General features: G+C 43.4%; 1 protein-coding gene and 1 long non-coding RNA gene across 4 annotated transcripts in view; one reads left to right on the forward strand and one right to left on the reverse strand.

Moving 5' to 3' along the window:
• Positions 1-2,314, forward strand: part of SCYL2 (SCY1 like pseudokinase 2) — a 54,008-nt gene extending 51,694 nt beyond the window's left edge. For all 3 annotated transcript variants that reach the window (XM_083182206.1, XM_083182205.1, XM_083182207.1), the window contains one exon: positions 35-2,314. In XM_083182206.1, the coding sequence (XP_083038332.1) occupies positions 35-688 (654 nt within the window). In that variant the 3' untranslated portion in view covers positions 689-2,314. The remainder of the gene's footprint in view (positions 1-34) is intronic.
• The window catches only part of LOC146074284 (uncharacterized), a 307,386-nt gene that overhangs the window by 144,748 nt on the left and 138,417 nt on the right, over positions 1-24,221 (reverse strand). The gene's annotated exons all lie outside the window — the stretch shown is intronic.

Genomic DNA, 24,221 nt, shown 5'->3' on the forward strand with positions numbered 1-24,221 from the left:
TAACGTTGCTTTCATGTCTTTCTCAATATTTCAGACAAAGGATTTGACAAAGACACTGATGATGGAAAACATGTCATCTTTGAACAGTCTTTCAGGCATCAATGCTAAACCTGCTGTGGGTGGCTTCTCTCATGGCACTAGCATGCCTGGAACTATTGGATTCCCCGCACCAGTTGACAACATGGGCTTAAACAGAAACGTTCAAAATGGACTTAACTCAAACACAGGCTTCCAATCTTCGGGGTTCAGCTTGGGGACTGTAAGTCCCAATCAAAACTACTTTGGTAGTACAGTTCCCATGGGAATGAACAAAATGACTCCTATGTCAACTGCTAACTTGCAGAACTTTAACACACTTAGCAGCCCTCCGGGTGTTCTGCAGCAGAATTCATTCAGCAAACCTGCCACTCAGTTGGCATCTTTGGACAATTTATTTGGTCCACAAAAACCCAAAGTGAGTATAAACCAGATGTCACATCAGAAACCGAATCCCTGGCTCAACCAATTTGCACCACCACAGTCTTCTCAGCCCATGGGCAGTGCGGTAACACAGACAGGCTCAATGGGACAAACTGGGTTTGGTGCGGATTCCAACCCATTTTACAACCCACAGAGCTTTACGCAGTCAGCAAACACAATGAAAAGTAGCAGCTCAGCTAGCAATGATTTAAAAGACCTTTTTGGCTAATACAAACTTTTAAAGAATGTTTTATAATCATGGTTAATCTGCTTAGAATCTCTTGGCTTTGTTCTGCCATTGTGATATTTCAAGATTTCTGGAAAAGTTTGTTTTATTTACTTTTACCTTAATTTTGTGATAACCTCAACATCACCAATCAACCCAATTTCTTTTAGTTATGGTGTCCTTAATCTATTATAATGCAAAATGTCTCCAAAAAGTGTGGCATTGATCACAAGAAAGTATTATAATGCAGATAGGTATGACGCTGTTAAATCACATTCCCTTCTGCCTTCTCGGTCTACTTTATCTGCTCACCAGGGTAACCGATATTCACCATTTTTTGTTAAAGCTATGAACATTTTTGTGGTTTATCTTTTCAATTTTAAAATCTTACAGTTGCCATTACAATTTCAGAAACTAAGACTGGTGAGTTTATTAATTGGTTATTTATTGATTGGTAAAAACAAGATTTCTACACTGCCGATTCCTTATGATAATACTAAATTTTCGAAAGCAGATATATATTTTTATTATTATCAACTTTAAACTACTGAGAAGCATATTCTTATCAATGATAATAAGCACTTTGTCCAGCCTTAAATAAATCCAAAAATAAACTTTTTATTCTTTCATTAATGGATCATGCAAGGAAAACATTCCTAACTGTTGTGAGCAGGTAGCCAGAACAGAAAATCTTTTTATTTTAATGTTTTAATCATGTCCACTTTTCTTGTAGTGGCAGCAATTGGATTGACTGTTATAAACAGCCCCATACACACCAGGGCCTGATGATATTGTGAACAATATCACTCAGAAAGGGCTTTCTGAGCGATATTGTGAACAATATCGCCTGGTCTGTACACTCAATATCGTTGACGAATGCGCGCTCCCGGGCATCATTAACGACCTCCTCTCTCATGCAGCATGTTCAGGTGAGAGAGGTCCACGGTACCGATGGCTGCATCATGGCCTTAGCTCCCTTCCGAGCTGTTATCAACAAATGTGTATGCACTTGCCACAGCCGGCACCCCCGCCGGGCCTACGCTACCACCAATATCGGTATCGGCGGCGATGGGCTAGTGTGTAGGGGGCAAAAACCTGTTTAACTAGTTTCCTGTTCTTTTGCATTTTAATTTATGCATCCATTTTTTTTTTTCTCAGACTTGTTTTTCATTGCCTTTCATTTGCTGCTATTGGATTATGTATAGTTGTTTAAAGGTACCAATACTGTATAAGTAAGCCCTATAACATGTAATAAAATGCAACATGTACAAATAACGTGGGCGGTATCTGGTATGGTGGAAAAGGTAATGTCCCATTTGCCCCTATAGTTGCTGGCATTCCCCATTCTATTTTTGTCTAAGCATGGATTCCATGTAAATTGTGAATGCAACTTTGTGTTTATATACTGTTTGTGTTCTTTTGATTTGCTTCTGTTTACACTCATTGTATATATCGAAGACCAGATTGATTTCACAGTATTGCAGTACATGAATTTCAGAAAACAAAGACTGGTAACATCTTAAAGTTTGATTACATAAATCAGTATATATTATTAAAATGTGTTGTCACCCTAATTACATCATTTGTATAATTAGTATATATAATCTGAAATAAAACCCTTGTCTCGCACGTTCTGTAGGTTCCATATTTCCTTGTCAAGATACTTTTAAGACTGATTTTGTTTGTTTGCAGTGCTTGGTGGGTCTCCCATAAACCATAATACAAGGTGTAACCATGACTTCATGACAACAGCACTCCCTTCCTTTTACGGGTACATTCCAGCATGGTTTCACACAGTGGCCTTTATTCAGATCTGATCGCAGTACAAATTTGTTTAGAAAATGGGCAAAACCATGTGCACTGCAGGTGGGGCAGATGTAACATGTGCAGAGAGAGTTAGATTTGTGTGAGTTATTTTGTTTCTGTGCAGGGTAAATACTGGCTGCATTATTTTTTCACTGCAATTTAGAGTTCAGTTTCAACACACCCCACCCAAATTTAACTCTCTCTGCACATGTTACATCTGCCCCACCTGCAGTGTACATGGTTTTGCCCATTTTCCAAACAAATTTGTACTGCAATCAGATCTGAATAAGGGCCAGTGTGAGGGACAAATCAAGCAATATGCATTGATTGTTTATCCTATGGTGTTTTGCAACCTTGCATTCATGGATCAGATAGGCTTGAAGTCTAGATTTCCCCTATCACTTGCTTTGTGTCATTAGACCATGTTTATCTTATTAATGTTGAAGACCACGGGGCCTTATGGTATAAATGGATTTGTTACATAAAGATATTTAAAGACTTAACAACCTACCTTAATTTATATATAACTGTGAATCATTGAAATTGTTTAACATGCTCTTTGAGGTTTGTGTATCCTGTAAAAAATGTTGTTGAACTTGTGATGTTTGTAATTACATTTTGGACAAAATGTTTATAAGGAAACCATTATTAAATGATGCCTGGGTAATACAGTGCTCTGTAAAGGATATTTTCATGTTTTCGCTTTTAATGGGATGTGTTTTTTTATGTGTTAAGTAGCAATTTATTTTAAATTTTTAAGCTTTATTATTTAAAACAAATGGAAAGTATAATTATAGTAAAAAAAAATTCCTTTCTGTTTACATTTTTTTTATGGCAATTCAGACTCTCTCGGGGTCTCGGGTAAGCCACTTCATCTTGCCATAAAACAGCTGAGTGTTCATCAACCTGCTGTCTGTATGCACCTTATAGGCTAACATGGTGTATTCATAATCCATTTTTTTCTTTACCTGAATAACCAATAGAATGGAGGGAAATTCTCAAAATAGGTGTGAAAATTGCCAAGCAAACTTTTTTTTATTAACCCTTTAAGCACCATCGTTAATGTGGGAGATCCTTAAAATATCTTAAAATGGTCCGATTTATGATTTTTGTGTGAAGAAGCATCTGTGGATGAAGGGCATGTGTAGTAATTATGTATTTGGGAAGGTCAACTACTATGGCTACATTTCTATGCTTGGTTTCCACCAGGGAGAAGGGCAGATGGGACTGCCACCCCATTTTGCTTTGCTTTTGAATCTATGGGGCACATGGTTCTCAACGGGTCAGACTTGGGTCCTCACTTATGCATGGAGATTACATGAATTGTTTTGAAGGCAATGTGATGGGGCCATATGTGGATGTGTAGCTCATTTGTTATCTCTGACCCAGTTTCTGTTAGAAGCTTTTCCAGTGTCTAAAAGGAGGAGTGTGCAGGGGAGAACCGAGAGGTGTCCTGTTTCCTAGCACTAGTTTTTATCCTGTTTTATTTTGGAAAGAATGGATGTGCAAGTCACCTATTTGATAACAGCCCTACATTCTAAGGAAGCATTTGTTATTTGGAGTAAAGGAGGGGTGAAAGTGTTGGTGTAGACTAGAGGAATGAGCAATGGAGTCCTTATGCTGCAGCTGTCCCAGGGTACAGTGCATGGCGGCGCCTAACATACAGCAGAGTAGAAAACATAAAGGCAAAGGCATTATGTTACTTCCTGGATGAAAATCAAGATGAATTGCATTTGAGAAACAAGAAAATTCTTGAAATCGGCTCTGGGACAGGCCTGGTATCGATCGTTGCATGCATTTTAGGTGTCACCAATTTTCCTGAGGTACGTATATGTATATGTATACCCAAGCTCCTGATGAAGACGCAGGCTAGCGTCGAAACGCGTTGAGCAGCTGAGCAGCTTTTTCAGCACCCCTTCACCGCACTATTGCATATTTGCACTATACCAAGATCGCACAGCACCTTACACTTTATCTCCGGACCAGTTTATTTCTGCTTCCAGGACAACCACCTTCCAGCAGCCATCAACAATCACATGCCAGGTATGCATATACCTTAAAGGACTGCCTATATTATCCCTGGACTTACTGGGTACTTATCCGGACAAGGACATATATACATAAAGCTGTACCTTAAGGAGAATCTGCACATCTTTCAGTCTCCCCTTGGTAAATATTATGTGCGAATGCTAATACTGTGGAGTTTCTTATACATCAGAGAGCCTCTGTTCATCAAATTGTTTTTAAAATATTTTTCTATTTGTGTATATCTTTTATGAGAGCTCTCATTTACTATTAATTTGTATATTAATAAATGTCATACTTATATATATACATGTGGTAGTGTATATTCTTTTCAGACAAACCTAGCGCTGTACACCCACCCACTTTTTTCGTTTTCTATTATTGGGAGAATTACACACTCCCCGTACAGCAGCTTTGATTGTGCCTGAGGTTCATCCCCCCCCCTCTTTCTCTACAGGGTACAGTGCAAGACTTATTGAATATTTGGAGTACACATTCTAAATCTATAAACAAGCACTCTTGTGAGGAGGTAGTTATCCCCTTTGACATACCCACAATAATGTTCGTAGATTTATAAGCAAAGCACTGCTATGCTATCCCTCATATGTTTTTCTTTGCTTACAGCCTCAATGTTTGGCACACTAGAATGGGTCTGCAACCTATCGCATCATACACCTAGAATGCAATTTTGGACCCTGCCAAAAGTCATATACACTATGAAATAAAACATCTCTATTCTATTAGATAATACTTCTCATCTGTGTAACTGTATGGAATCACTGGATGATGCTCAGTGGTGGAACTTGTGAGTTGTTGGCCCAGGTCTAAAAATATTATTCTGTCCCCCATCCTGCATTTTAACCCTAGTTCACAATATGCTAAACAGCAGTGGGTGACAGGGAGAGGCAGAGGGTGACAGTGTGAGGCAGGGAGAACTATTTGTTAACTGCATGAGGCAAAGGTTGACAGAAAACACATTTTTTGTTCCGCACCCCAATGGTTTTGAGATCTCTGTGATTTTGGGGTTTGGATAGACACAAACCAGCTTCACCTATAAATTTATATATTTTTTTTATATTTTTAAACTTATCTTTGTGATGAGTGTAAATTCTTTCATCACACTGAACAGATTTTTCGTGGTTGGCGGTGCTCCCAGAGTCAGGGAATACATGTATTTACAAGAAGAAAAAGAAGACTCTTTTTTGGGGCACTCAGAGAAGAAAAACCCAGGTATTCCCTGACACACATGCAAGAAAACAGTATTATATAAAATGTAACTATTATTTATCAATTGTTAAAATTATGGATATAAACACACAAAATATGTACATTTACTGTATTAAAACAGAGAACTCCACTCTTGCTAATTTGCTTAGGGAGTTAAGACCCAGATGAATCCAATCAATTAAATGTTAATTAAACAATAGTGAAGTGAGAACCTTCAATGCTGTCTTATATTATATTATATAGACTTGAAGGTGGAGATACTGTTTGTCCCTCCTGTAATGCTATTCAAAAATTGCAATTATATTAACAATGATTCCATTTCAACCATGATTATTTGGACTAAATTGCACTAGTGTAGCAATAAAGTTAAACCAACAGATTCAATTAACACCGGTTTAGGTTATGGTCTCTGCACATAAATCACAGCCTAATGTAGTTCCCAAAGCTTAGCAGCAAAATTGTCAAACTTGCCTATAAGGAAAAAAGTTTTTCAAAGGCAGAGTCTTTATGGTGTGTAGACACTTGTACAATTTAGACTATATTACAGATCTGCCCTATATAGTCTATGCAGCCAAGACTTTCTGGCTGATATACGGGAGCACGCATCGGGATCGCAAGGGTTAAAACCTGTGCGATCTGCATGCGATCCAGATGAGATTTTGACTATATAGTCAAAATCTCATGCACATTGTACAAGTGTGTACACACCATAACAGTATGTTTAAACCGTATCAATATATTTAGCTGCAAACAACCTATTCAGGAATACTGCAGTGTATCAAATCTACCCAACACATGAAATACAGTCTGTTTTAAAAAGTGTCATCTGATATTATAATTATTCAGCAGCAATCTGTTGAGAATTCTTAATTAGGCTGTATTAAATTATCATAATGACCTGTGTGACATCCCAAAGTGCAAAAATTCACTACTACTGAATTGCATGGTAACTGCTACACAGCTTGTGTACACATAGTAGGGATTTTATGATATTCCTTCTCTGATAGAACCAAATACACAGATCTATTCAGTACAGTAATTAGTATAATTGGTATTCTGATACAACCAAATACATGACTCCATTCAGCGCAGTAATTAGTACAGTTGGTAATATAAAGGATTTAAAATTATTCTCTATTAGTAGAATGTGGTTGTTAGACCATTGAAACTGGCAATTTGTAGATGCGCATATTTCAAAGAGACAAATACTTATCTTGTTTCAAAAGCAGACATACAGTATACATTGTATTCTAAATGTTATCAGTGGTTGCTGCTACATTTGTAGCAAACCAGTCCACCTCTGAAAGAATAGACAGTAGTGGTTAAGGATAGAAAATGAACTCTTCTGCTTAGAGGTTGTGGGGCCCTGTTATCATGAGACCTTGCAGGACATCACCCCAACAATTCAGTGATGAGAGAGAGCTAAAAAAACAGGGAGGAGAGTGAAAGATAATCACATTAAAAAATATCCAATATCTAATATCCATATCCCAAAGAACAAATTTACCAATCTGCAATATTCAGGCAGGTCAGATGTTCACACCAGGGTGCAACGCGTCATCTGACTTGCCTGAATCCACAATCCATGTGAGACATTGGGCGGAGTGGGTGTGACAAATAATATAGGCGCCAATGGATATTAAAGTTGACAAGGTTTAATTTGACATAAAAAACATGGAATATAAAACATTTAAAATGGTGGAATAAAATATCTTCTTACCCCTGAGGGTATTTGGAGCCAGCAAGGATGGAATAAGACAGGATGCAGTCCGGAATGTGCACCCTGCTTGTGGCTCCAAATACCTAGGCACCGGGGATGGGTCCTGGGTCAGGTTTGTGGGTTCCCAGTCACTTCCGACGCGTTTCTAGCATCTAAGTGCTCTTCTTCCTGGGCACTGAATGAGAGGCAGAGAATGACAGCATATTGCAGCGAGAGGTTGACCTATAGAGTAAGACTGACAAAAAAGGGCAAAGGGTGGCAGAGTATGACAGGAGGAGGCAGAGGATTATGGGAAGCAGTGGGAATTGCAAAAGATGACAGGGAGAGGCAGTGGGTGGCAGGGTACAAGCACCATGTCCTGCATGGTTTGGAGAACAGAAGGCATGTACTTTGGTGAAGGCAGGAACACAGTGGTCTCTACTTTGTGACCGGGGCCTCTGCCCTTTTGTGCTTTCTGGGTGTAAGCTGTCTTTAATCCTGTTAATGGGGAAAATATACAGTGGTCTATTAACTAGAGGCAGTATGTGGCTGTGATCGGTAGTGCTGATAGGTGGCAGGACGCTATCTGCTGGTACAGAAAAGGTCATCCCTAAGATAAGGGGCAGGTTTCTCGGGCAGTAGGGTCCACTCTGCTCTCTGCACGGGGACGTTCATCTGAAATTGCTCAAAATGGTCTGCTGGGCTCAGGGGATAACTCATTGCTGGTCTGGACAGAGGTGGGCCCCTCAGTCCACAATGCACCTGCTGCACCAATGGCAGTTGCCTCTGATCTGGCTAATTGCAACTCGGTACTTGTTTCCTAGCACGGTGCCCACGATATTCAGTCGTATGGCATCTTATGCATTGTATCGCATTGCATGCCATATACCCGCATGCAATGCGATTTTAAATTGTATAAGCACCCTAATGGTTTTTTTATGTTAAATGGCCCCTATACGATTTTGAATTGTATAAGCACCCTAATGGGTGCTTACAATGTTAAATGCACCCCCACGCCACCCGCACTATCAACGCCAACCCGAAGCATGGTGAGTGCATCGGTACGCGTCCTCCGACCTTTTCATACCCCCACTATCCACGTTGGCGTGTAGTTGATTTTATATAGTGTGGGGTATTACTTTACATGTACAAGCGCTCGCCACGCTTCGGGCACAGTGGCTCGCTGCACTCGCCACACTATTTAAAATCAACTCCACGCCGAAGTGGATGGTGGGGGTATGAAACGGACAGAGGACGCATACCGCCGCCCCTCGCGGGCTCGCCACACTTCGGGTTAGCATTGATAGTGAGGGTGCTTTTAACATTGTAAGCACCCATTACGGTGCTTATACAATTAATAATCTTATAGGGGGGCCATTTCACATTGAAAACACCCATTAGGGTGCTTATACAATTTTAAATCGTATACCATTGTATATGGCATACAATGCGATGGTATACAATTTAAAATTGTATAACATCTGCTGCCACTGCGTAACATCGCATACCATCGTATGGTAGGCGATGCAATGGGCGCCTTGCTAGGAAACCAGTACCTGCAACTCTTCTTTTCCCATATGGTGAGTTTACCTTTGGTAACTTTAAGAATGGCATTGTTTTCGTTCTTAAATAATGATGATCAATAAATCCTGTTAATATTTATAATCCAAACCTAGCCTTTTTACCCACAAAGTTCCCATATTGCTAATCAGAATGATATATAATTTATCAACAGGTTCTTGTATAGCGCAGAAAATTCCATTGTGCTTTTACAAATGGAAATAATAGAAACCGAAGGAAGGCCCTGCTCGCAAGCTGTAGGATACAGACCAAATTGTGTCGTCCATGAAGGAAGTGCCGTGTGCACCCAGGATGCCGCATCCCTACTGAGCAGCTTCTTGTATATCACCAGTGTAGCAGATATCCCCTGATCCGGTGATTGCCAGTGCAAAAGATTTTCAATGGATCCATCCCTTTCCTGTACATCTGCTCTATTTGTGCCTCAGTGCCTGCCAGTAGTGCAGGCCTCCCGAAGACCTGCTTATCTACTCCAGAAGAAATAAACTGGTTTCCACTAACAATAAGGTACTACCAAAAATCTTTCTACGGGGCGTGGCCTGGCTGTGAAAGGAGCAGGACATGCTTTACATGAGCTCCCACACCTACACAGCTAAAACCCCTTAAAATACAACTACCTGCCCAGCATAAATCCACCACAGGCTCCCCACACCTCGCAGGCACCCTCACACCTAACCCGAGGGTCCCGCGAAGCCTAAGAAGGGAGTATTCCCAACCTCCAGCCTGAGGCCTTCACCTACCCTAAAGCCGCGGACTGGAGTGGGCTCCGTCAACCGGCTTCTGAGCTCCAGGACCCGGACATCGCGGACGGCGGCCACCGGAGGCTCCCTGCTGCACAGCACTCTGCACCCAGACGTCCGGGCAGTGCACCCCTACCCCCCGGAGCACCTCCGCACAGCGTGAGTGGCACAGAGACCGAGCGTGGAGAAGCGATTTCCCCCTGCATACAGACGCCGCGGCCGCCATCTTGGTTGTGGCTTCCGCTAGAAGCCGGCTTCCCTGCATCCGCACGGCCCCACAGGCTACACCGGAGGGGAGCGGGGGGAGTGGGGAGAGCCCTCACCCCCACAAGACACACTGGTAGGTCTCTGGGGACCCGGGGCTTGAGGGGCACGCCAGCACCACACGGACACAGCCTGCAGCGGCGGCCATATTGGAAGGCCCCTGCATTATTAAAAGGAGCCTGAGATCACAGCAGCAGGAGAAGCAGCCCCTGCATCCTACACTCCTCCCCTGCTCTCTTGAAAGACCACCTGTGGCCCCTGTTATCTAGCTAGGATCTGGCCCCTGTTGATCCACCTACTGGGACAAAAGCTTAACAAAACCTGCAAAGCACATCCCTACCTGTGCTATCTCAATCTATGTAGAAGACCAGTGGTTGCTGACACTGGAGCTCCCCCTGCTGGCTCACTCAATAACAGCATATATATCTGGCAAAGCTGCAAACACCGGACACCCTGTGCCCACACCTGCACAGGGGTGAAACAGGCATCCTTCCTCATTCACAATCCAAAAGAACCCAGACAACTACTCTGACCTCAGACTCAAAGTAAAATCTGGGTGGACGGATCAACGATGGGAGGCTGACACCAGGTTGACTGGTCCTAAGTTAAGAATGCCTTGCTGACACCAGGCCATGGGGAGTCCCCGATAGCTGCAACGAAGCACTCCGACGCAGATTAGAGCTCGACACTCCTCCATACCCGCATGAGCCCTTTCTCCTTTATACTCTAGTTTATTATGGTCAAAGGCAAAAAGGTCGCACCAAAAAAGAAAATAAGTTCACCTCCTCCTTCTGAAAGCATGTCCCAACCCGGGATGAGATCCTATCTACAGGCCAATCATCCTACCTCATCCATGCACACAGACGACTCATCTACCCCAATATCCTCCGCCCCACCCCCAGACACCCAAGCTTCACAAATGGCTACAGATCTAGCCGAAATCAGAGATGCCTTATCTTATATGAGGACACTCCCAACCAAACAAGATATTCAAGAAACCATCCGTAAAGAGTTGGATTCCGTCAGGCAGGACCTGTCACAACTCTCGCATCGCACTGCCTCAGTAGAAGCTTGCCAAGATGAACTATACACGTTCTGCAACGCTCTCTCGGAAACTGTTTCCCTCCAGGCCAAAGAAATCCGCTCCCTCCATATGCACCTGACGGATCAGGACAACAGAGGAAGAAGGAATAACCTCCGCATAAGAGGCCTCCCCGAAGATGTATCACAAGAACTACTGCCAGATGCCCTAACCAAAGTTTTCAATGAAATTTTGGGAAACGACCCATCTGAGAAAATTCTTCTAGACAGGGCACATCGGGCACTGAGACCGAGAGGCTCCCCAGCAGATCGACCGCGAGACGTGATCTGCCGCATGCACTACTACGCGCAGAAAGAGACCATCGTGCGCAAATTGCGCCAACTAGACGGAGTGGACTTCAACGGCACCGCAATTGAAATATACCAAGACCTATCATGGCATACTCTTCAGCAAAGGAAGGCGCTGAGACCCCTCACTACAGAACTTCGAAAACGCCAACTGAAGTACAAATGGGGCTTCCCCTTCAACCTTCAGGTGACCCTTGCAGGAAAGATCCATTCCCTGTCCTCCTTCTCAGATCTCCCTGCATTCTGCAAGTCACTGGGTCTTCCAAACCTTGACATCACCAGCTGGGAGTTTCCGCACCCAGAATTGCCCCCCCTAAGACGACCGACGCAGGAGCCACCCTGGCAAGAAGTACGCCACACCAAGAAAAACCAGGGTCAACGCTCTCCGCTACCCGCCGATGACCACACCTGAACACTCAGAGACCGAACCGGGAGGAGACCGGCCTCATTTCCAAATCTAGGACATGGACTGGTGAATATAACACACCCTTACAGTAGTTCACTTCCATGACCCACAAGTATTATACCAGATATCCTATCTAGGAACCACAAGTTTAGGCAAAAGGGCTCTGTTAGACCTTATTGTTGTATTAATTAACGTTTCTTCCTAGATAGTAGGTAAACAGATATTTAATGGTCTTTCTTTTTCTTAGAATACATACGCCATAGCCCAAATTGTCCCATAGCCTAGACTCTAGTCTGTGTCTTACTTTCCTAATGTTTATATAGAAATTTCAATAGTTGCAGTTTGGTGACTCCCTCACCCCCCTTTACCCGCACTAGACAAAAATGTCACCTGGGTCACTGGCGCCACAAGCGACCAGTAGTCCCACCGCGGGAATTTTTTCATTGTTATTGTTGATGTTGTTTATGTTCTCATATTTTCCTCCTTTCTATCCCATCCCCACCTTCCCCCCTCCCACCCCCCCACCTGACCTCCCCTGGGACCCTGGACATGCTGACTTACCCCTCACGGTACTACATGGCTGCGACAGGTAAATTAAAAATCCTTTCCATAAACGCCAGGGGCCTAAACACCCCGGAAAAACGATCCAGCTTACTTAGAACCTTGTGGGCAGAGAGGGCAGATATTGCACTAATCCAAGAAACGCATTTTAGTACATCCTCTCACCACCCATCTATTTCTAGCCCCCGCTACCCTCACGCCTACTACTGTAACACCCCGAATAGTAAATCCAAAGGAGTGGCGATCCTGCTCTCCAAACGCCTTCAACTGTCCGACGTCTCCGTCCAGAGACTGGTCCCGGGAAGAATCCTTCTCCTTAAATGCAAAATAGCTACAATACCCTATACACTAGTTGTGGTTTATGGCCCCAATCAGGATCAGTGCACTTTCTTTCAATCACAGCTTGCCAGATTAGACTCCTTCTTTGAGGGCACGATAGTTGTTGGGGGCGACTTTAATTGGTCTGTGGACCCGGCTATGGACACATCCACTGGCTCACATCGATCCCCCCTCAGCAAGTATCGGAAAATCAAGAAAATCCTACACGAGCTCCAACTGGCTGACTCATGGCGCACACTCAATCCAACAGGCAGAGATTATTCATTTTATTCCCACCCACACCAAACATACTCCCGCATTGATTATCTATTTCTTAGCCATAGACACCTCCCCTCTTTACTTGATGCATCGGTAGGCTCCATCACATGGTCAGACCATGCCCCAATCTCCATGACCCTAGAAATCCCACAGCATACTCCGGGCCAATGGACCTGGAGGCTGAATGAATCACTACTGCAGGATATTTACTGCAATTCCGAAATTAAGAAAGCATTGACAGAGTACTTTGAACTTAATAACACAGAGGATGTCTCAGCTGTAACCCTCTGGGAAGCACACAAATGTGTTGTAAGGGGCAGACTAATCCAACTAGGTACACTAATTAAAAAAACAGAAAGCAGCCAGGATTACTGCCCTCTTAGACACTATCCAACAACTTGAAACCTCGCATAAAACTAGCGGCAGACCTGATACTATGATTAAACTTGCTGAGGCTCGCTCAGATCTGAATAATCTCCTCTCCGAACGAACTAAACTCCAACTAGGCAAACGCAAGGGCAAATACTACCAATGGGGGAACAAGCCGGGCCGCCTCCTCGCACAAGCGACCAAAGCTTAAAGAGCAGCTTCTTTTATTAATATGATTAAAAAGGATTCAGGCGCCCATTGCTTTAAAACCCCAGAGATAGCGGCTTGCTTTAGGAAGTATTACTTATCACTTTATAATTTACATAACTCTCCTACTCCGACAGAACATCTTCACGAGACGCTTCAAGCTAAGGACTACTTATCCTCCGTGGCTTTCCCTAAAATATCTCCCTCTGATAGTGACACGCTAGACGCACCATTCTCCCAATTAGAATTGGAACTGGCCATATCAGCCTTACCATTAGGTAAAAGCCCAGGCCCCGACGGTCTTACTGCCTCATATTACAAAACCTTCAAACCCATTCTGCTCCCCAACCTGCTTCAGGCTTTTAACGCCATCTCTGCAGATACACACTTTTCCGAGCAATCACTAGAGGCACATATAACCATCATCCCTAAGCCAGGGAAGGACCCTTCGATATGCTCCAGTTACAGGCCTATCTCCCTCCTTAACGTCGACATTAAGCTATTCGCCAAATTGATGGCTAACAGGCTAAATAAATTTTTACCTTCACTAATTCACAACGACCAAGTAGGCTTTGTCCCTGGCAGAGAAGCGAAGGATAACACTACTAAAGTGCTCAACCTGATTCACCTGGCCTCTCAGCACCGAATCCCAACCGTTCTGGTCTCCACGGATGCGGAGAAGGCCTTTGACAGGGTGAGTTGGGGTTTTATGAGTTCTGTACTGGAGCATGTCGGCCTGGGCCCACTAACACTACAGAGAATTTTAGCCTTATACCACCGACCAGTGGCGAGAGTCAGGACAAATGGATTCCTCTCCGATCCCTTCCCTATCAGCAATGGCACAAGACAGGGGTGCCCCCTGTCCCCACTAATCTTTGTCCTATGTAAGATAAGAATTCATAAGATAAGAATTCCTTTATTCGTCTCACAATGGAGAAATTTAGGACAAGCCAGAGCAGTAAGATCAAATAACCATATCACCGGGGTGCGGATCGGAGAGGAAGAGTACAAGCTAGCACTATTCGCGGATGACTTACTAGCAATAGTCACACATCCAGAATCCTCACTCCCCCACTTTATAAAAGAGTTAGACCGCTTTAGCACCCTATCTAACTTTAAGATCAATATGTCCAAGTCAAGTATCCTCAATATATCTGTCCCTCCGGCAACAATCCCTCAATTAAAATCCTCATTTCCCCTTACATGGCAGCAATCTCATATCACCTACCTGGGGATCAAACTACCCAGTGACCTCGCCCGACTGTATTCACTAAACTATCACCCTCTTCTCAAATCCCTCCGTTTAGATTATAATAACTGGCAAAATAAACAATTATCATGGTTAGGTAGAATGAACATCATCAAAATGAACTCCCTTCCAAAACTGCTTTATGTCCTCCAAACACTACCCATCTCAGTCCCGGAAGAGTGGTTCAGAACCATAAAAAAACTAACGCAGCAATTTATCTGGCTGCGTAAAACACCAAGAATAAAACGTGAAGTACTGTCGAGAAACACCCAGACAGGCGGCTTCAAACTACCAGATATTAAAGACTACTACTATGCTATCCATTTAAATAGAGTCCTAGACTGGACGAGAAACAGGACCTCCACAGTGGGTAGAGCTCGAGGGAATATGTGTTCAACGGTACTCCCACCCAACTATTCCAACCACACTTGCAATCTGGAAATCTTTAAGGAGAAACCCTCTCATCTCCTCAGAATTCGGCCCACTGACTTCTTTCATCTACAACCCGGAATTCCAACCAGGGTTAAACATTTCTGACTTCTCTCAATGGGCTCTGGAGGGACTGTTTAGGGTGGACCAGTTGGTGAGTAACTCAGGCATCCGTTCATTCTCAGAGATCCAAACTAAATGGGAGGTCCCAACCAAAGATTTTTGGAAATACCTCTAAGTTCGGCACTACTTACAAACAGGCTCCAGACTACCCCCCTCCACTAGAGAATTAACCGCATTTGAAAGGCTATGCGTTGCTGCGAGTAATCCTACCCACACAATTTCACTATTATATAAACTTCTCCACAACTCAAATACCAACATACCGACCTCATTCACACGGGCTTGGGATCGGGATCTAGGTCTCACCATCTCCGATAGAGAGTGGGAAAGCATCTTTTTGAAAGCTCACACTAGCTCAACCTGCATTCAAATTAGAGAAACGCAATATAAAATCATAATGCGCTGGTATAGACACCCATCTCTACTACATAAGATAAACCCAAGCATCTCTGATATTTGCTGGAGATGTAGGCAGGCCACAGGCACCTTCATCCACATGTGGTGGGATTGCCCGCTTGTCACGGGCTTCTGGACGGATGTCGTCGAGACATCGCAAAAAATTCTACACACGCCCCTCCCTAGCAGTCCAGCCTTCTGGTTACTAAACCTTTCTACTATCCCGATCTCCTCATATAAAACATCCTTGCTTAAGCACCTGAGCAACGCGGCGAGAGCATGCGTACCAATCTTATGGAAATCTACAATCCCACCTACACGGAGATCTTGGTTTAGTAGAATCGAGTACTACATGTCCATGGAGGACATACTCTTATCTGCAGTTGATAAACACACTGAATTTGCGGCCACCTGGCTTCCATGGCTGGACTATAAAACAACACAAGATTATAAAGATCACGCATTCCAGCAACAAGCTTAGTAGAGACTCACTAATATTATTAATACCTATAAGTATCCATTTTGGGTCATCCGGGAGAGGTCAGATCCCCCCCCCCCCACTCACCATCCCCCTCACCTACCCCCCCTTTTCCTTTTTCTTCTTTTTCCGTTCCCCCCCCCCCCCCCCCCGCTTCTCTTCCCACCCCTCTTTTCCTGTTATATAAGTTGCTAACAGAAAGAACTATAGCATGGAAGCGGCTTTCTCATGCACTTTATTTTCTAGCCTCCCTTTCCCTCCTTCGATGTCTCAGGTTTACAGTGTCTATTTAGCAACCATTGGAAGAGTTTGAAGACCCTTCACTTACTCATGAATGTAAACTGATGTCACTTTGTCTTCTCGCTGCGTCGAGAGGGAGAAATAACCGTACTCTTATACTGCATGAATACATTGTTAACTTTCTGTTAATTTCAATAAAAACAGAATATACAAAAAAAAAATCTTTCTACACAGTACAGTTCCTCCTCCTTGCATTTAATTCTTAATCATCAATAAGTTTGCACTAAGAGGTCTAGACTATGTACCTCTACTATGCCGCTGGGTTTCCATGTCTTTTCACATTGCATATACTTTAGTCCACAGGTTCTAAAACTCGGTCCTCAGGACCCCACACAGTGCATGTTTTGCAGGTCTCCTCACAGAAACACAAGTCAAGTAATTAGCTCCACCTGTGGATCTTTTGAAATGTGTAAATGAGTAATGAATGCACCCGTGCACCTGCCAGGTGACCTGGAAACGTAAACTGTGTGGAGTCCCGAGGACAGAGTTTAAGAACCCCTGCCTGAGTTCATCCCACACTCTAAACCCATTTGAACCTACAGTATCTTTCACCTTCTAGAATGTCAACATTTATTTTTACAGCATCCCCGCAACCATATATCTTATGTTATTCTGTTAGACCAAGCATGTCCAAAGACATGCCACAGTGAGATGTGTTTGGTGTCTTTTGGTTGAGTATGTATCCAACCCCTGCAGCTGCAATTGTAGATCACCCTCCTCCGCAATTACAGTGACAGTGGTGTGTGGGGAGGGAGTGCAGCAAGGGGGAAGCTTGCTCCCGTAACATGCAGAGTGGAGGAGGGTGGGAGCCCAAGCAACTCCTGTCCTTGCAGCACCTGCTTTGCCTCTCCGTCCTCTGGCTCACACAAGGGGCTGGGAAACATACAGAGAAGGGAGGGGGCAGGCAGGGGGACATACAGTCAATGGGGGCAGAGTGGGGGACATACAGTCAAAGAGGGTCAGGCTGGGGGACATACAGTGAATGGAGGCAGTGATGGAACATTCAGAGAAGGGGGGCAGGCTGTGGGACATAGTGAATGGGAGTCATACAGTGAATGGGGGCAGATTTGGAAACATACAGTGAATGGAGGCAGTGATGGACATTCAGAGAAAGGGGGACAGAGTGAATGGATGCAGAGTACAGATGGGCGGTTTGCGAACGAAGAAATGGGGGGCAGTCTAGGGAATATACAGTGACAGGGCAGGCTGGGGGACAAAGTTTACAGAATATCAACAAGATATTTAAGAGAGCGCACTAGCAACACTAATTTATGCTAAAATAACAGTTTTATTTACATATACTGCAAATTAATGATCATCATTAATTAATATCATCAGTGTGGTACAAAGAGAAATTTGAGACCTGGACACCACTACCTGGTGCTATTAGTGGACATTTGATTATATGAGGTGCAACTTCTGCATTGCCTAGGCACCAGAAATTCAATATAAATTGAGATTGTATTGTCCCTATGGTACCATATTATGTTATTTTATGTATTTTTAATGTTTTTGATTGTGATCATTAATTTGCAGTATATGTAAATAAAACGGTAATTTTAGCATAAATTAGTGTTGCTAGTGCGCTCTCTTAAATATCTTGTTGATATTCTGTAAAGTTGTCTGTTCTTTGGGGCTGACAGAGGTCCCCAATTGAGAGCAGCAAGCGACCTTTTTTGAACTACACATATTTTAAATATATCAACTAGGTGTGTTGTGCGCCCGATTTTTTTTTGGTTCTCTTGTTAGCCCCCTCTTTTGCGCCTGGGAGCCGTGTGTTTAAAGTCATCATACGGATACCAGGGAGGCATACGGAGTGGGTTGACAGAGGTACCAAATCTCTATTGTATTGGGGGACATAAAGTGAATGGGGGCAGAGTGGGGGACCATTCTGATGCGATTAATGATTCAAAGAATGTCAGGCTGACTGGGCGGCCCCCCACATTTTCACCTCACCAAAACTGGCCCTCGTTGCAAAAAGTTTGGACACCCCTGTGTTAGACTATCTAATTTGCTATTATCATGTCTAATTCTGAATTTTTTTATGTATACCATGTGATTTTTTTTTTCCTTTTAAGTGCATCTATGCATTTCTTAGTCTGTCTGTCCATATACTTGTCCTGCTGCTTATTGTCTGTGTTTCTTTCTGTAGTGTTACATTAAACTAATTTTGTATGTTTTTAACACTCCTTCCTAGAACCTGTACTGCTTGTCTAGTCCATTCCACCTCCATTATAGAATAGTGAGATTTTAACTTGGCCTCAGGACCTTAGCATTCTATATATTAGGATATGACAATCTATTATAACCTATACAAATTACCTCATGGAGAACAATCTTGACCGGTATGACAAGTGTAAACGTGATTTCAAATGTTCTTACTCCTTAGTCCAAACACAGGTATGATTATTATGCCAATAAATTTTATACATGGGACAATAAAGTTTGGACAATTGTGGCAAGACACAAAGGGAAACATAACTTTTATTATATTATAGATTACCTAAATTCTAAATTTATCTTCAGATAAGATATTTATGATATTGCAAAACAGTTGTCACTGTTACCTACCCCTCCCAATAATGCCACAATACTGCCTCTCCCACAATTGACTTGAGGAAGTAAAACCTCCAAAACTAGCCTATTGCTACGATTAACCACTGTTCTATAGGGATAGAACAGGGAACTAAAGCTAATAAGGTACCTGGAGCAGTTGCAGGATGATCAGGGTTAATAAATGACATGAACTAAACTGAATACTGGACACAGGACAGACAAGAGTAACTGACAATAACCAGGAGCATAGAGGTGAGGATGCAAATCACATGACCGGGATATGGATGTATGAAATGGAATATGGGCATAATGAAAAAGAAGCTGTGACCAATATAGGAAAGGGTCACAGCACCCTGCTCTGACAGCTAACTCTCTTGTTTACCCTAGAAACCACCTGTGGTGCTAAGGCTTCACCTAAAACATCCACGTTTGAAGTGGCGAATTATGTCCACCCCAATTTCAGTGCCACCAGGACTTATGGAGGGACAAGGCACTAGTGGAATCTGATGCAGCCCACACACGCACCGATCCCGGCGTGCGTTGTGGGCTAGTTTAGCACACATAGCATCGCATCGTATGCCTTGTGCATACGATGTGCATGCGATGCAATGCTGTGCTAGAAAAAGCTAGTACAAAAAGTATGTGCAGCACATACTTTTTGTACTGTACGATGAGGTGCCGCTGGAGCGCGCACCCCATCGTACAGCATCGCACCGCCCGCATCGGTGCGTGTGTGGCCTCCATAAGGGAAGACAAGAGGAAAACTAACTAAATGAAACTAGAAGGCTACCTGAAAAACTAAGGAAAAGTGAGCAATAACAAAGCATACAAAAAGTGACATTGTCGCACACACAAGCACAATAGCGACCTTGTACCAAATAAGGTCCTAGGGCAGCCTTGCCTCTAAAAAGCAAAAACCATAAAATAATACCCAGATGCAAAATATACACAGGAAAATGTGCAGGAGGCCTATAGGACTAAGTTAAGTGACAGGAGATGCAGCTTGCTTTATTGGATTTCAACTGCAGGTGTGGAAACTCTAAGCTGGGAACAAAGGGAGTGAATGCAAGCTGAGGTATGCAGGATACAGGAGTCTGGACTGCAGACACACGGTTAGGAACTCAGGCTGGAAAACTGAACCAAAGAACTACACAGTGAGAAGCACATGCTAACACTCTCTGTGGAACTAAACAGGAAGTATGAGCAGCTGGTCAGAATCCCAAATTAAGGGTAACTAGCTAATGAGAAATTCAATGCAGGTGTACTGCTGCACAGAAACCCCAGACCAGGTTGCTTAGCAACAGCTCCATCACAAAACCAGCAGCATCACACCTAACACCTATATCAAAGAGCATAAAATCATGACCCTAAAGTAGAATAAGCATGGTTTTAGGCCCAGCATTACAATAGCATTAACTAGTTCCACACAAAATATGGAAAATTGGTCCATTCTCCAGGGAAGAAAGGAGAACATTACAGCATTGGCTCAGGGTATGTAAAACAATGATGTAGCACAGCGGTTCTCAAACTGTGGGTCCCGACCTTCTCAGTATGGAGTCACGACTCCATGCTGCTGACTATCAGGCTGATGACTTTTCTAATCTGTCAGTGATTCAATGAGTCTGAAATATCTGTTGAATTGTCTGTTATGTTAAACTCCTCCCATCACTTGTGCTGCCATGTTTGTGCTGTTTGCTGACTACACATGTGATGTGATGACCTTCTGCAGTAATTTGATGGGGTCACGTAATTATTTTTATTGTCTGATGGGGTCCCAGAGCAAATAGTTTGAGGACCCCTGATGTAGCAAATAAGTTACAAACTTCATTGGTTCTTGTGAATTATCCGGGCTGCCGATTTTGTCCTTAAGTTTAGTTAACTTAAGGACACCCGACCGACGCGATGCCCGCGATTTAGCCCCAAATCGGGGGTATCGCGTCGGTCGTGGCCATTATAAGGGGCCGCGACGCGATGCCCACGATTTTCCATAGACAGTAATGTTAAAAGACGCGATGGACCCGATTTCCCATAGACAGTAATGTTAAAAGACGCGATGGACCCGATTTCCCATAGACAGCAATGTTAAAATAAAATGACAATGTGAAATTGGCCAATATGGCCATTTCACATTGGATATGTTTTAAAAAAAAATGTTTCATGGCCCCCCACCACCGTTAACACCACCCCGCTATTGACGCCAACCCGAAGCGTGGAGAGCGCAGCGAGCCCGCGAGGGGCGGCGGTACGCGTCCTCCGACCTTTTCATACCCCTACTATCCACGACGGCGTGGAGTTGAGAATAGAATAGTGTGGCGAGCGGACGCGGATACCTTCACAGGTATCCGCGTCCCCTTGCGGGCTTCACAGGTGTCCGCGTCCCCTCGCGGGGCTCGCTGCGCTCGCCACGCTTCGGGCTCGGTGGCTCGCTGCGCTCGCCACACTATTCTATTCTCAACTCCACGCCGACGTGGATAGTAGGGAAATGAAAAGGTCGGAGGACGCGTACCGCCGCCCCTCGCGGGCTCGCTGCGCTCGCCACGCTTCGGGTTGGCGTCAATAGCGGGGTGGCGTTAACGGTGGTGGGGGGCCATGAAACTTTTTTTTAAAAACATATCCAATGTGAAATGGCCATATTGGCCAATTTCACATTGTCATTTTATTTTAACATTGCTGTCTATGGGAAATCTGGTCCATCGCGTCTTTTAACATTACTGTCTATGGGAAATCGTGGGCATCGCGTCGCGGCCCCCTATAACGGCCACGACCGACGCGATGCCCCCGATTTCGGGCGCGATGAAAAAATCGGCAGCCCGGATAACTCACAAGTACCACTTCATTCATCGCCTTGTTCTGGATATTCGGACAGACTCACGATAGAAAATATGGTTTTGCGATTAGAGCACCTTGTTCTTACTGAAGGGGGACATACAGTATTGAGTTTAGTAGATTAAACAATTATGTGCAGGTTATTGGACATTACAATGTATAAGCCTATTGAACATGTGTGCCTTTTGGCAAATTTACATAATTACCATTTATTTAACAAATGACTAGTGCATCATTTGAATATTTTTTTTTCTAACCTTGTACTAGTTACAAATTACAGGTCTATACAAAAAAAAGAGGACCTGTTGGCACGTCCAGGGGAACCCTCCGCATTCCTTTTAATGGTTTAATGTCTAATCTGTAAATTGATTACTATATTCTCGACTCCCTTTGAAGGGACTCACTTTGGCAACACCAATTAAAAACTTCCTGTCTTTGCAAACACCTTGTTAACTAATTTTAAGCTCCAAACGGACTTTGAAATTGACCTTCGCAATAATAGAACAATTTGGTATGGTATTAGTATATTCTATAATGAAATAAACCAATTACAATGGCATTAGGGAACATACATTTAATTAGGTTACAAAGTTAAAACCTTACAAAATGTAGTTGGGTACATGACTGCCAACTTACAGTTGGACACCTCTCCCCTTTACTGGATTTACTTTGCAAGTTTTTGTGGGCTAGGTGCAAAAGCAATCACAGTAGAAACAATAATGAACAACAAGCTAGAATAATAATGCTATAACACAGGGGTTCTCAAACTCGGTCCTCAGGACCCCACACAGTTCACGTTTGGTGAAGTATGGTACTGAATGTAGGTGCTGGACTACTGACGGTACCTGGAATTATCCCGCTTTACATAGCCGGAACTCCGTTGGATTGTCTTGAGAAATTATGGATGCAGTGTATAGCTCTAAAAGAGCCCATACGTGCTCCGTTGTGTCCGGCTCCGTTCTGTACTATGCGATGCGCGCATCACATAGTACGGTACAAAAAGTATGTGCTGCACATACTTTTTGTACTAGCTACACATCGTATCGTATTGCAGTGCATGCACAATGCATGCGATCCGATACGATGTGTACTTTAAAAGTACATAAAGGAGCCGCAAAACGGAGCGTGTATGGGCTCCTTTACTTCTATTAAGGTTGGTCATTCCCTCAATGAGAAGAAGTTCTGCACTAAAACAGCATGATACTCTGTGGCTTAGCTGAGGTTAGGTATTTTTAGCTTGCAAGTGCTTCATTCAAAAACAAAAAAGTTCTCCCACTCCATTTGATATACAGTACTACAGTATGTACATTCCAGGAATATTAGGGCTTTGTTGCATAGAGCCTCAGCTGTGTACACACTGGCTCATATATTGTCTGTTCAGTTGAATGCCTGCTATGTTGTGGATGTGTAGGCAGATGTGTACCAGACATGACGTGTCGGCAGTGCAGGTGGGGGCTTGTCAGAAGACCTTATTCTTTCTATACATATTCATATGCTAGGCAGTAATTTACACAGGTTCTCTGACTGATTAAAACTAGGTGAATTGTAGGCTTGATATTAGCCAGACACAGAAAATGTTTGTATGACAATTTAATAGTTCAAACATTTAGAAAAAAGGAAAAAATATTCATACTGTTATATATATTTTTTATCTGCTACTTTAACTTCATGTTGTTAGATCATAGATTGTGTGTTCTGCTATTTGTTGTTTGACCATATGATTGAGGTGTAGCACAATGGATAGTGCAATAATTAGGCTCCTGCTGTTGACGTGTGACTGTAGGCGCTTCTAGCATTGCTTAATTTGCCTTTAACTCTAACATACTGGAACAGCTGTTTTCTCTGCCAATTAATTAAGATGCATTTTGTATATTCTGAAAATCTGCAACCACATTTCTGATTTGAGTTTGACACTTTTTATTCTCCCTACCTAATAAACCAAACACCAAAGCCAGGGTTTGGCTCATGATTCAGCAGGATACTAGAGCCTAGGGATTGCCATCGACTATCGATGTCCCCAAAATGTCGATGGTTGGGACCTAGTGTTCGATGTTTTGGGCATCGATAGAGGAGGATAGAATAGTTTTATGCTATTGATTGATGGCTTTACGATACGATAGGTTGGGGGCGCGTGCGCAGAGTCACTGCATCCAGCGGTGTTGCCGCGGCGGCCGGCCCCACCAGGAGCATCGCGCATGCGCAGAAGAAACTTAAATTGGATGGATGGCTAGTTAAAGTTGCTGCAATGCTGCACACGCAGTGACACGGCGGCCTGTCCCGTTGATGTCCCGCATGCGCGGCAAAGTGATAG

Source organism: Crinia signifera, chromosome 4 (assembly GCF_055691185.1).
Source record: "Crinia signifera chromosome 4, ASM5569118v1, whole genome shotgun sequence".
In the NCBI taxonomy this organism is placed as follows: Eukaryota; Metazoa; Chordata; class Amphibia; order Anura; family Myobatrachidae; genus Crinia; species Crinia signifera.